At 40.6% G+C, this 14,630-nt stretch overlaps 2 protein-coding genes across 2 annotated transcripts in view; both read left to right on the forward strand.

Annotated features, from left to right (window-relative positions):
* LOC140935536 (dynein axonemal heavy chain 1-like) overlaps nt 1-14,630 on the forward strand; it is an 88,200-nt gene that overhangs the window by 54,149 nt on the left and 19,421 nt on the right. The window contains exons 56-58 of the mRNA XM_073385096.1: nt 3,958-4,044; nt 4,987-5,178; nt 7,295-7,426. Of these exons, the coding sequence (XP_073241197.1) occupies nt 3,958-4,044; nt 4,987-5,178; nt 7,295-7,426 (411 nt within the window). The remainder of the gene's footprint in view (nt 1-3,957; nt 4,045-4,986; nt 5,179-7,294; nt 7,427-14,630) is intronic.
* On the forward strand, nt 11,934-14,062 carry LOC140935532 (adrenocorticotropic hormone receptor-like). The gene has a single exon (XM_073385092.1). The coding sequence runs from the start codon at nt 12,406-12,408 to the stop codon at nt 13,378-13,380; it is 975 nt and encodes a 324-aa protein (XP_073241193.1). The 5' UTR covers nt 11,934-12,405; the 3' UTR covers nt 13,381-14,062.

The raw sequence follows: 14,630 nt of genomic DNA on the forward strand, positions 1-14,630 counted from the left end.
CTGTAACCCCTTGTTACCCTCTGTAACCCTCTGTAACCCCCTTTAATCCCTTGTAATCCCATATTAACCCTTGTAACCCCCTCTAACCCCTTTTAACCCCTTGTAACCTTTTGTAACCCCCTTTAACCCCTTGTAACCCCATGGTAACCCTTGTAACCTCCTGTAACCCGTTCAAACCCCCTGTAACCCCTTGCAACCCCCTGTAACCTCTTGTAACTTTTTTGTAACCCCCTTTAACCCTTTGTTACCCCCTGTAACCTCTTCTAACACCCTGTAACCCCTTGTAACCCCCTGTAACCCTCTGTAACCCTTTGTAACCTTTTTTAACCTCTTGTAACCCCATGTAACCCCTTGCAAAGCCATGTAACCTTTTGTAACCTTCTGTAACCCCGTGTAACCCCTTGTAACCCTTTGTTACCTCCCTGTAACCTCTTTTAACCCCCTGTAACCCGTTTTAAGCCTCTGTAACCCTCTGTAACCCTTTGTAACCCCTTGTATCCTCTTGTAACCCCCTGTAACCCCTTGCAACCCCATGTTAACCATTGTAACCCCCGTAACCCCTTGTAACCCCCTGTAACCCCTTGTAACCTTCTGTAACCCCATGTTACGCCTTGTAACATCCGGTAACCCCCTCTAAACCCTTTTAACCCCTTGTAACCCCCTGTAATCCCTTTTAACCCTTTGTTACCCCCTGTAACCTCTTCTAACCCCCTGTAACTCCTTGTAACTTCCTGTAACCCCTTGTAACCCCCTGTAACCCCTTGTAACCCCATGTTAACCATTGTAACCCCCTGTAACCCCTTGTAACCCCCTGTAACCCCTTGTAACCTTCTGTAACCCCATGTTACGCCTTGTAACATCCTGTAACCCCCTGTAACTCCTTTTAACCCCTTGTAACCCCCTGTAACCTCTTCTACTTCCTTGTAACCTCTTGTAACCCCCTATAACCTTTTTTTTACCCCATGTTAACCCTTGTAACCCCCTGTAACCCCTTGCAATCCCCTGTAACCCCGTTTAATCCCTTGTAACCCTTTTTACTCCCTTTAACCATTTCTAACCCCCTGTAACCCCTTGTAACCCCCTGTAACCCCTTGTAACGTTCTGTAACCCCATGTTACGCCTTGTAACATCCGCAATCCCCCTGTAACCCCTTTTAACCTTATGTAACCCCTTGTAAGCCGATGTTAGCCATTGTAACCCCCTGTAACCCCTTGTAAGCCTTTGTAACCCCCTTGTAACCTCTTGTAACCCCCTTTAACTCCTTGTAACCCCATGTAACCCCTTGTAACCCCCTGTAACCTCTTCTAACCCCCTTTAACCCCTTGGAACCCCCTGTAACCCCTTGTAACCCCATGTTAACCCTTGTAACCTTTTGTAACCCCTTGTAACCTTTTGTAACCCCCTGTAACCCCTTGTAACCCAATGTTAACCCTGGTAACCCCTTGTAACCCCCTGTAACCCCTTTTAACCCCCTGTAACCCCTTGCAACCCCCCTAACCTCTTGTAACCTTCTGTAACCCCGTGTAACCCCTTTAACCCTTTGTTACCCCTTTTAACCTCTTCTAACCCCCTGTAACTCCTTGTAACCCCCTCTAACCCCTTGTAACCCTTTGTAACCCCTTGTAACCTCTTGTAACCCCCTGTAACCCCATGTTAACCCTTGTAACCCCCTGTTACCGCTTGTAACCCCCTGTAACCTCTTGTAATCTTCTGTAACCTGTTGTAACCCCTTAGAACCCCGTTTAACCCTTTGTAATCCCCTGTAACCCCTTGTAACGTTCTGTAACCCCATGTTACGTCTTGTAACATTCTGTAACCCCTTTTAACCCCTTGTAACCCCTTGTAACCTCCTGTAACCCCTTGTAACCCGATGTTACCCATTGTAACCCCCTGTAACCCCTTGCAACCCTTTGTAAGCCTTTGTAACCCCTTGTAACCTCTTGTAACCCCCTTTAACCCCTTGTAACCCCTTGTAACCCCCTGTAACCTCTTTTAACCCCGTGTAACCCCTTGTAACTCTCTGTAACGTCTTGGTATCTTCTGTAACCCCTTGTAACCCCATGTTACTTATTGTAACCCTGTGTAACCGCTTGCAACCCCCTGTAACCCCTTGTTACCCTCTGTAACCCTTTGTAACCTCTCGTAACCCCCTTTACCCCTTGTAACCCTCTCTAACCCTTTGTAATCCCATGTAACCTCTTGTAACCTCTTGTGACCCCTTGTAACGCTGTGTTTCCCCTGTTAACCCCCTGTAACCCCTCTTAACCCCCTGTATCCCTTTGTAACCTCTTGTAACCCCCTGTAACCCCTTGTAACCCTATATAACCGTCTGTAACACTTTGTAACCTTTTGTAACCTCTTTTAACCCCCTGTAACCCCACGTTACCTCTTGTAACCCTTCGTAACCCCTTAAAACTCCCTGTAACCCCTTGAACCCCTTGTAACCCTCTGTAAGCTTTTGTAACCCCTTGTAACCGCTTGTAACCCCCTGTAACCCCTTTGTAACCCCATGTTACCCCTTGTAACCCCCTGCAACCCCTTGTAACCCCCTGTAACCCGTTGGAGCCCCCTCTAACCCCTTGTTATCCCCTGTAACCCCTTGTAACCCCATGTAACACCTTGTAACTCCCTGTAACCCCTTGTAACCCCATGTTAACCCTTGTAACCCCCTGTAACCCCTTGTAACTTCCTGTAACCCCTTGCAACCCCCTGTAACCTCTTGTAACCCCTTGTAACCTCTCGTAACCCTCTGTAACCCCTTGTAACCCTCTGTAACTCTTTGTAACCCCATGTAACCTCTTGTAACCTCCTGTGACCGCTTGTAACGCTATGTTTTCCCTGTTAACCTCCTGTAACCCCTTGTAACCCCCTGTATCCCTTTGTAACCTCTCTTAACCCCCTGTAACCCCTTGTAACTCTATATAACCGTCTGTAACACTTTGTAACTTTTTGGAACCTCTTTTAACCCCCTGTAACCCCACGTTACCCCTTGTAACCCCCCGTACCCCCTTAAAACTCCCTGTAACCCCTTGTAACCCTCTGTAAGCCTTTGTAACCCCTTGTAACCGCTTGTAACTCCCTGTAACCCCTTTTAACCCCTTGTAACCCGATGTTACCCACTGTAACCCCCTGTAACCCCTTGCAACCCTTTTTACGCCTTTGTAACCCCTTGTAACCCCATGTAACCCCTTGTAACTCCCTGTAACCTCTTTTAACCTCCTGTAACCCCTTGTAACTTCTGTAACCTCTTGTAAGTTTCTGTAACCCCTTGTAAACCCTTATAACCCCTTGTACCCCATGTAACCCCTTGTAACCCCCTGTAACCTCTCGTAACCTCCTGTAACCGTCTGTAACCCCATGTAACCTTTTGTAACCCCCTGTGACCCCTTGTAACGCTATGTTTCCCCTGTTAACCCCCTTAACCCCTTGTAACCGCCTGTAACCCTTTGTAACCTCTTGTAACCCCTTGTGACCCCGTGTAACGCTATGTTTCCCCTGTTAACCCCCTGTAACCCCTTGTAACCGCCTGTAACCCTTTGTAACCTCTTGTAACCCCCTGTAACCCCTTGTAACTCCATGTTACTTACTGTAACCCTGTGTAACCGCTTGCAACCCCCTGTAACCCCTTGTTACCCTTTGTAGCCCGTTGTAACCTCTTGTAGCCCCCTGTAACCTGTAACCTTCTGTAACCCCTTGTAACCCCTGTAACCTTCTGTAACCCCCTGTAACCCCTTGTAACCCCCTGTAACCCTTTGTAACCCCTTGTTACCCCTTGTAACTCTCGGTAACCATTTAATGGGTTAGCAGTCTCATTTGAGACTGCGTATTATTTTCGTTAGATCTTAGATAAGTTATTATTTTTTTGTGCATTGGTAAATGTAGGGCCACCCTGTTTAAATGTATGAGAGCACATGCTCTCTATCGTAATTTTTTAACTTGTATTTGCATTCATTTCAGGTCTCCAAAGCTTGCACATCTATATGTCAATGGGTGCGAGCCATGCACAAATATCACTTTGTAGCCAAAGCCGTTGCTCCTAAGCGGGTGAGTGGGAATTCTCCTCACTGTTTCCTTAATACATTTAATACATTTCCACACCATTTAATACATTTCCTAATACATTTCCACACCGAAAAAGAAAGGAAAAACAAAACTTAACTGAAATAACAAATAAACTGCAACAGATATTTACGGTTTTGAAAAGGATGTGAGCTTTACTGGTTACAACCCTACGCAGTGGGGATGGGCATGAACTGAACTCATAGATCCTATGCAAGGTGCCCTCCCATCCCTATCCATTTCTAGAGCCCATAACTGACAGATAGGCACCAGGGTTAGGACTGGGAATAAGATCAGAGAATTGCCAGGAGACGGGGCTTCTGATGTTTTTTCTTATCCGAGAAGACTATAGTGTCCAACCATTTGTAAATGAAAACAAAGACAAAACATTCTACTCTGTTAAATAAGAGCCTGAGTGTTGATCTGGCAGGGTGTTACAGTGATATGGGCATCCCCGCGTTTTGGGCATCCCTATTCCCAAAACCCTAGTGATATGGGTACCCCCCTCTCATATTACCTTAGCGATTTGGGGTACGGTTAGGGTTACAGGGGATGCCCATATCACTAGGGTTTTGGGAATGGGGATGCCCACATCATTGTTACACCGGAAATCACGTACCCAGTCTACCTCTTCGAAATCTGGTACCCAAGAGTCCCAGGAGTGACAAACAACATGTTTCTCATAACATCATCAGTGCACAATCAACAGAAAAGGTTAGGAGAGTAAATGAAATGATCACCAAATGGAAAAATGCTTTGATCTTTTATCAAATTCTCTTAACTAATTCTGTAAGGATATGGAGGATCAGTCGGGAGAATTTGTGTGCGGATGTTGGGGCTTAAGGGGTTAACAGCTTAAAATTGCAAAGTTTTTCTTACGAATCGCTTGCGCTTAAGGTCTTAATATTTCTTCTTTTCGATTTGCAGGCGGCCTTAAAACAAGCCACCGAAGAACTTCAAGAAACCCAGAGGGTTCTGGCGGAGGCTAAGGCTCGGCTTGCTGAAGTGGAGGAAGGAATCGCGTCGCTACAGGCCAAGTACGAGGAATGTATCGCTAAGAAACAAGAACTGGAATTTAAAACTGAACAGTGTAGTGCAAGACTTGGCCGAGCAGAAAAGGTAAGTTTAATAGACGATATTCGTATTCCCCGACGGCCCTGGAACGAGAGACTTCACAGCATGATTGCGAGGCTAAAGCGGGAAATTTTTTTAGCAAAAACACAAACAAACATTGGGTAGTTGCGGCTGAATCGCTGCAAAACGATAGAAATCATCAAAGAAACTGCAAGATTTAAAAGCTGAAACCTTACGGGCAAGCTAAAGAGATATCTGTTTCAAAAAACAAAACTGTGGGAAGAGTTGGTCGTACTAACAGCAAAAGTTAAAAAGCCACGAAGCCAAAAGAAGAAACGAGAAGTAATCAAGAAAATGGTATATTGTGTCAAAATGTCAATACTCAAATCCTTTTTACAAAATTTTATTCTTCTTGTTATTCTTTTTCTCTTTTGTGTATCTGTGGTGTGGAGTTTAAACTGCTCAGTATTATCGTCTGTACCATACTCTGTGTTCAACTGCGTGCACGTTTTTGTACTCTCGCACAGTTGTTATCGAAGATAATGTAACTTAAATTTAAAAATTAACTTTACCTAGACATCTTTGTTCAAACCGGTTTAACTTCCTTAAAATGCACATGGACTGTGTGCAGAACGCTAAGCCCCGTCCAGATGAGTAATTATCCACTGAATAAGTCGTTTGCTTTACTTCAAATACACATTCAAGATTTTGCATCCGCTCTGTTAGAAAATTTCAACTGCAAAGTAGGTGTGATAACATCACCGTTAACTTTATCGCAGGCTTTCGATAATTACGTCCATTTCAATAAAAGATATTCTTTAAAAAGTTTAAAGGACTCTGAAAATTACAATTAAAATGGCTTCGGGATTTTAAGAACATCTCAGTCTGTTTATATTAAATTATAAAGTCGCTCATCAAGCACTCATCTAATCAATATACAGTCGACTCCCGATAACTCGAACCTTCAAGGGAAATCGAAAAAAGTTCGAGTTATCGGGAGTTCGAGTTATCGGGAACTCGAAGAAAATAGCCGAGAGTAAGGTAAAAAACAGTTTTTACTCCACAGTGAACATTTTAATCACATTTAATTGTAGAAATGTCAAGTGAAAATTAAAATATACTTCTAGATTATAAATCAGAACGTAACATAGCAAAACATAGCCTAAATAGAGCATGCGTTTTACTGTTTTGAGAAGTAAAGCTGCTTCACGTTAGCCTGTGACAATCAACATCAGCCGCAATTAGTAAACTATACTCCTACAACACGTTAAAACGAAATCCAAAATTCAATGTTTCGGACGCCAGTAGACGGCTTTTTTCCCGACTTTTTAAGGGCTCAAAACATGGTTCGAGTTATCGAGGGTAAATTATACAGAAAATAACCTGAGGGGAAACGAAAATTGGTTCGAGTTAGCGGGAGTTCGAGTTATCGAGGGTTCGAGTTACCGAGGGTAAAATTACAGTAAATGTATGACGGAAATCCAGGGGAAATCGATTTTGGTTCGAGTTAGCGCGAGGTTCGAGTTAGCGAGGGTTCGAGTTATCGCGAGTCGACTGTAATTATGGTTAGGATCGCTGTTTTTCTTACTAATAATGAGCAGATCTTCCTTTTGTTGTTTGAAATAATGATCTCTTAAGTATGTAAGCCCTTCGGAACTTTACAATGTTAAAAATGTTGCTTAAATTCGGCCAACTCAGCCTCAGTTTTTTTATATTTGTTTGTCCTGTTGGCGAGAAGGTCCCCGCATGAGCTTCGCATTCATGATCAAGGCCTACTCGTCCCAGGACTGTCGAAGAATACGAATACTGTCTATTGAGGCTTACGCATAACATGCACTTCAATCCACCATTGACTGGAAGCAGTCTCGGCATTTTTACTTTGCCATTAGCCTCGCGCGAAGTGCAGAAAGCGTGGATTTCCACATGCGAAGCGCAGGGGACTCGCATGAACTTTCTTTTTAACAGCGAGTTCATTCCTTTGAGCAGAGCAAAAATACAATTTGTGTAGTCTAAGGAAAAGTGTATACCTCGTGTTGAAAAATCCTTGCTCCATTTTCGGACCGGAACGCCTTTGCTTTGAGTGCCACAAAAATTCGAACGGGTGCAGTTCATTTGTCGAGCATAAAAGCTCACAGTTCGTCTAATTTCTTTTTCTGTGTAGTTGATTGGAGGTCTCAGTGACGAGAAAGTCCGCTGGCATGAGTCGGTGCAGGCGTTTGACGGCCAGATTGTAAATATTGTTGGTGACGTCATGATTTCATCAGGAGTCATTGCTTACCTGGGAACATTTACGGTGAGTCCATTATAGTTTACCCATTGCACGCCTTGGAATCCCTGTGGTTCGACAATCACCTCCTTCTCTTTAATTTTGCAACTGAATAGTCTCTGTAGCTGGCGGGATTGTTAAGCGCGGGGTACTTTATTTGCTCCGCCGCCAACAAACAACAGCACTTGCCCGCCAATGCCGCTAGCTATAGTCTTTCTCGCAGCCGTTTTTGTCTCGTGACGCGGCGCTCCTCCCCAACAAAAGTTTCTTGGGAAAGAGCGTTGCGTAACCAGTCAAAAACGGTCGTGAGGGAGACTATGCCAGCTACGCAGACTGGCAACTGAACGAAAAATAAATAGTACCGTAGGGAGGAAATCGCAAGTAAATTTCGGTGATTTTCTTATAACTCACGAATTTATTCAAAGTCAAACCTACTTCGATATTTGATAATAATAATTAATAATAATGATACTGATAATAATAATTTTATTCAACTTTAAAAAAATATTTACATAATGTACAGAAATATTTGAAGTAAGAATTAAGCACTAAATAACATTAAGAATTATATAAATCACAAAAAATGCAATCACTATGTCAATAACGATTTCCCAAATACATTCCATGCGGCTCAGATGCGATCAGAAACTCTTGCAGGCGGCCCAGAGTTGTAAATCAAGTCATTGCAAAATAGAATCATCCGTCTCTGATATTGAAAAGAAACAAGTTAAAAAGAATAAAATCTCGTATTCCTAAATTCCTTATTCTTTAAAAAAGTTCTTTAAAAAAATTAATTATTTCGGGCAGGCTCGCTTATTATAATAAAAATAATAATAGTAATAATAATAATAATAATAATAATAATAATAATAATAATAATAATAATAAGTAATGGTAACAGGACTGAGTGGAGACCAATTCGGTCTGTAATCATACGAGTGATTAACAGAATCAGACGACCGCGTAGCGGGAGTCCGATTTGTTTAATCACGAGTATGATTACAGACCGAATTGGACGACACGAAGTTCTGTTACCAATTAATCATAACTTTAACAAAATTTGTGATATATTAGGCTCTTTTTTTAATCAAAACGCAAGAAATTCCGAGATTTTTTTGCTAACAGTGAAAAAAAAAAGCCATTTAAGCGCGCCGGTGATGGCGCGTACTGTCCAGTGACTTAGGCATGACGCGTACTGTCCTATTCAGGACAGTTGATAGCCAATCATATTTAAGAATTTTGTTATAGTTATGATTATAATAATAAAAATAATAATAATATCTCCCCCGAACAATGTTTTGGATGCAATCCTCAGTTGTAATCAAAATAAATAGTAAGAATAATAAAGTTAGACCTGCTTCAGAAATATCATTTGGTAGCATCTTGTACTAATTTTATGTTTTGAAAAGTATGATTGTAATGCCTGATAGTTTTCACGTTTATATAAACGGGCATCCAAAACTTTGTCGACGTTCTCAGTCCTCAGGGTATATCGTTTTTACTCTAAGCACCGAATAAAAGTCTAACTTTATTTTTAAAGATAACTGAGATCGATGCAAGAATTGGTATCTTAATTGTTCTTGACATGGCAGGAAATGAGTTTTTAAAGGCTAAATCTCGGCCCCCGCCCTTGAAAAATTCTCAGAAGTAATATATGGCTCTCACCAGCCGAGTTTGAGGTCCGTACGGTGACTTAATTTATGGCTAAAAGACAAAGCTTGAAATCAGCGGACAAAAACGAGGATCTTTAACGTACAGTCCCGGGCGCATGCAAAACAAAATTTCCAACTTTAGTGAACCGTGCAGCAGTAGACCAATCACAGTGCTCTAACTAACTGAGTCTAATTCTTGACATATTATCTTGTTTGCCGGAGTTAACTGTGATTCAAATTGACCAGCTGGTTGGTTCTTAAACTCTGACATGTAATCAAAATATCACCAATTTCAAGCTTATGACTCCTTGAATAAAAGATGCTTATGAAATCAAAGGAAATTTAGCAGAGTACCCCTAACTTTAGCACTTAAATCGGCTGAGAACAGCTCCTGTTAAGGGTAATATTTATTTACCAAGGGACCTTTTAATTCTTTTTTTCGATTTTTATCCCTAGTCTTTTTGTGCCATTTTCAAGTGCATGATTTCTTTTGAGTTTTGGTCTTTTCAAGTTTCGTGACTGTGCTTTTAGAGTAGAAAGAGATACGAAAGAGATATCCGCTGTTAATCCTCATTCACTGCAGTAAATTATGTTCAATTAAACAGTGTTCAACCAAGGACAATCAGTCACAGGAAGCCAAAAGATTGATTGTTACATAGGGTTTAAGAAAAGCTTAAACTTGAGCTCCTTAATATGCTGATTGTGTAGCTGAAACAAAAAGAAAAACAAAGACAGCTTTTATGTGAGAACTGAACAGCTTTTAAATGTGTTTTGGCTTTTTAGAGTGAAAAGAGATACAATAGACGAACCGTTGTTAATCCACATTCTCTTTAATAAATCATGTTCAATTAAACCATATAATTTACAGAAAGCCGAAAAATGGATTTTGACATAGGGTTCAAATAAATCTTAAAAAGTGCTTTTTTATGATAAATTTGTCGTTGAAACAAAAAGAAAACATTAGCTAGCTTTTTTGCGTGAAAAGTGCAGCTCTCGTGTTCTAGCTTTGTAGAGTGAAAACAGATTCAATAGACAAATCGGGTGTTAATCCGCAGTCGCTCCACTAAATCATGTGCAATTAAACCAAGTTTAACAAAGCGATAATCGTTGAGGCGGACAAGAACATGAAAGATTGATTGTTACATAAGTAAAGCTTAAAAAGTGCTTTTTATTATGCTAAATTTGTGGTTGAAACAAAAAAAGAAAGCCATATGGTAGGTTTCAATCGTTTTCTACCTTTGATTCACGTGGACTACGGTAATTATTTTTAGGTACGCACGTGTTTGGCTGCCTTATTTACCGGTAAATAAATTCACATATAGGCAGCACGATCCAGCTCGTTTTATCAGATTTATGGAAATCAATAAACAGTTAATGATGTGAAATGCTTACTGAAGGCAAACATGGCTAATAAAAAGAGCAAATCACGCTTCGACGGAAACATAATTAAGTTGAAACTGAGATTGTGGGAGCAAAAATAGACGGGAGACATTTGTGTGAAGTGCAGTTTTGAAGAAGGTCTTAAGTAAACAACGTCACTGTCAATACCAATCAATTACTCTTTCGCTCTCTTTTTTTCTTGAAGCTTACCATAGTTTTGAGTAATGACTGATCATCGCTTGTCAAATTCCAGTTTACCAAAGTCGTTTTTGAAAGGCAAATTCCTGCTGATCTCTTGAGCTTTGAAAGGATTTTTTAAGACTTTCCTTGGGTTTTCCCTTACTTGCTATTTAAACACATGAATTTGAATTCAATTTTAAATCGTGACGATTTAGTCGAAAGCTTTTAAAGCCGTTCAAAAGGTTTACTTTCGTGCGGAATTTTTATTGAAGCAACTGTTTTGAAACGCAATTACGAGCTCTTTACATGGCCACTATTGAAATTACAATGGTATAAACAAAGGTAAGAAAAAAAAAAAGAAAAAAATAGCTGTGTCATGTTCCATATTGTTATTAGCTCATCAGGTCATCTTCCATATTAAATCCATTGCGAATGAACAATTTTTTGCACTTAATATTAATAACACTTCTATCCCCTATCAGTAATAGAAATTGGAAAATTATGTACTTTAGCTTCATAAGATTAAATATTACAGGACGACCAGTCAAATGAAACTATAATGTAGTTTTCTGAATTCTTGAAGTTGAAATTTAAAAAATTTTCTTGAAAGGGTATTAGAGGGATTCATGTGGTGTTGTTACTACTCACAATCTTTTTGATTACGCGCGGAAATGACTTGCTGTCTCTTGTTTTAACTGGCTCTCGCACTGTTCAACAAATCAAGATAGTTATCTCTTTACATTACTTGTCATTAATCACTTTTACTAAAATTTACGCACACATTCGTAAGAAGGGGCTTAAAAAACTGACAAGCGTGAAAATTGTGGATGCAGCTTTAAAGCGTCAACTTCTGCAACTTATGAGAGTCAGGTTTTTACAAGAACTGTGCGGGAAATCTTATTTATAGTTTGGTTGTGAGGTTATTAAATCAGCTTTTTATGTTTGCCGTCAGCTGTAAATATTGTCATTCAACCACAAAATTGTCGTTTTTAACGGACTGAAGAACGAAAATAGATCCTAAAGAGGTTAAGTTTTTTGTTGAACATTGCTCGAGTCGCTTTTAAGTTAGAAAACTGTTGATATAAATGACAGTCTTTTTTCATGCCTTTCTATTCAAAACAGAGATAAAATTGAGTATCCGGTTTTCAATTCAGGTTCCATTTCCGAAGAAGTGAATACGCAAATATGAAGTTCGTCATTATTTATAGTGTAAAAAAAGCAATTGACGAGTACCAATTGGACGTTGGTTCAAATCCCACGGCAGGTGGTACGGTTCATTCCGAAACGCGGTTTAATTTCTCTATAAAAATCCTTAGCTGTCATACTGTAACCGGCTTTGTCATCAATAGTTACGCCTAAGGTTCAGGAAACAACGAAATTTGCGTTCGAAACTCAAACGCGTGGCAATTTGCCAAACCGTCAAGTTTTCCAAACTTTCACGTCGTTCAAGTGATAAATACCCCAAACAGCTGCACCTGTCACCTCGCGATCCCTGAGGGAAGGACTAACACAGTTTTTAAACTGAGCTTGATTCGATTGGAGCAAGATCTATATTTTAAGCAGGAGGTGTCAAACTTAATAACAGTTGTGGGGAACAGATTGCTCAGCTTCTCACGCCTAACGCACAAATCATGACGTTGTCCCACAAGACTGAGTTCGTTACCTTTTGACGGGTGAGATGGCATAACCGATCTAGTTTTTAACGCTCAAACAACAACAAAAAAAGATTATTGACGTTCCCCGTTTTGAAACCGGCAGGCGTTTTGCGAATGGGAGCAGATTATCACCAGAACGATGATTTCCACTGAAAATTCGTGCGCTGACGTAAGCGCCCCAAAGGCGCTATCCTTTACAACGGCAATTTTGTCTTTGCTTTTCGCATTCGTGACAGTTCCAGGGAATTTCCTGGTTTGTCTTGCGGTGTTCAAAGATCCCTACAAACGCCTCAAGACGCCGTTTACCTTCTTTGTGGTGAATCTGGCCATTACAGATCTCATCGTTGGCATGGTAACAGAGCCCATCTCCGTGGTGCTTCATTTTCGGGAAGGACTTTCTCTACCGATCGGTGATTATGTCGCTATAATTCACATGTCGTACTTTATATCGTGTACTGCCTCGGTGTTGAGCCTCGCCGCTTTGACTGCGGATCGCTTCACGGCAATCAGCTATCCTCTCCAGTACAGAGCAAGGCTCACATCGCGGCGAGCATTTATGATAGTAGGTCTGATTTGGTTCGTTTCTCTCACCCTGCCCTTTGTTTACTTTAAAGTTGGATATTTGGTTTACGCCTTTGTGTTCGCAAACTCAGCAATAGCGCTGACTTTTGTCATTTTCCTCTTCACGTACATTCGTGTTTTGCGGGGCGTAAGAAGGCAGGTTTTGGATTGGGAGAGACTACGGGAAAGCTCGCAAACCGAAGAGAACCGAGTGCGGCTTAGAGCTGCTGCGTTTGAGAAGAACATCACACAGGTCTTTATGGTGATGCTTGGCTTATTTCTGTGTTGCTACACGCCATCTTGTGTGATGATTTACATCATGAATCTATGTTATTCTTGTAGCTGTTTCACCATCCATGTTCTCAGAGATCTCCAGTTTGTATTTGTGTTGTGTTCATCTGCGTTGAATCCCTTCCTTTACGCTTGGCGGTTACCGAACTTTCGCAAAGCGTTTGTGAGGATTTTGCGGTGGCGGAGGGTCAACGAGGTCATAGTACCCACCAGTGGGCAAGAAAGCGGGCGAATTAACAAAAGAGCCGTTGAATCGACTTGAATAAAAGTGTATTTACTTTTGCACCGTGTAAGGCTAAGAACGAAAGTATTGTTACTCTTTTGTTCTTTGCGAACTGTATTTGACAGAACTTTTTCGGAGAGTAAATATCTTTTTTTAGTCAGTGATGTAACAGTACAAAATAAAACCTACGCTATGTGTTTCACTCAATCAGGTTAGCAATGCATTCAGTCAATATGCCGACTGTCCAAACAGATAAGAATCTCCTTGTTTTAGTCATGAACCTTTGATCTTGGCATGCAGCGATCCATTCCTTAGCCTGGGAGAGAGAAGCGACGACCGGAAATGCGTCTGCTGTTCGCAGGCTATTCATTCCTGTAACGACATTTTTATATGTTTCGTAGACTCGAGATTGTGTTTGTGTACTAAGTGAACCTGTAAATTCATGTACATTTGATTTTGACTTGACGCGATCCATTCTTGTAACATTTTTGCAGCTTCGTATACTAGAAATATAAGGTGCTTTCTTCCTTTTTTGTACAATTTTTAAGACGACGTATTGTCTAATTTTGAATTATATTGTGAAAAGTACGTACTTGTAAGGAGTTTTAAGTTAGCGGTTTAATTACATCCAAAATTTAATCGCTTTCACTCATAAAACGAAGGACTCTGACCAAAGAGATTTCAGTATAGGGTGCTATAGAGGCGAGGAAAGCAGTTAAGAGTTGGCACAAACTGATTTTGTTGTAAGTTGTGGTAAAATAATACAGTGGAGAGCTAGGTAACTAACAACTATGAAATCTAAAGAGAATAATAAATTCAACTTTTAACGAGTCATTTCCTTTCAATGAAGATGTGTCAGAATTACAGACATTCGTATTTACACACGTTCCTCAAAACGTCGTTAAATGTCGCCAATGTAAAATACATTATTTACCGAAGTTTTTTCTTGTTCTCCACTGAACTCTTGCATTGACCAACATCTTTCAATTTGTATTTGTTTCTGGTTAGCTTAGAATGATACTTTGTACACAATAACGCCAGGATAGTTTGCCTTTTTATAATTGACTCTAAACCGTACAACAAACAGAAAAGAAACCGCACATTTTCATATAATTATGTTAATAAATTCATGAAAGTTCCGCTCTCTATTTCGTGCAGTGAAGGGGTATACATCTTACAATAATTACAAAATCTAAAGGGAGCATTAAATTGAACGTTCAACGTGCCATTGCTTTCAGTAAATACTCGTCAACTTAACAGACGTTTGTATCACACATACCTCGAAACGT

This window comes from Porites lutea, chromosome 4 (genome assembly GCF_958299795.1).
Source record: "Porites lutea chromosome 4, jaPorLute2.1, whole genome shotgun sequence".
Lineage (NCBI taxonomy): Eukaryota > Metazoa > Cnidaria > Anthozoa > Scleractinia > Poritidae > Porites > Porites lutea.

Bases quoted from the DNA above. Each gene is read 5' to 3' on its own strand.
- LOC140935532 (XM_073385092.1), top strand. From the start codon at position 12,406: ATGATTTCCACTGAAAATTCGTGCGCTGACGTAAGCGCCCCAAAGGCG.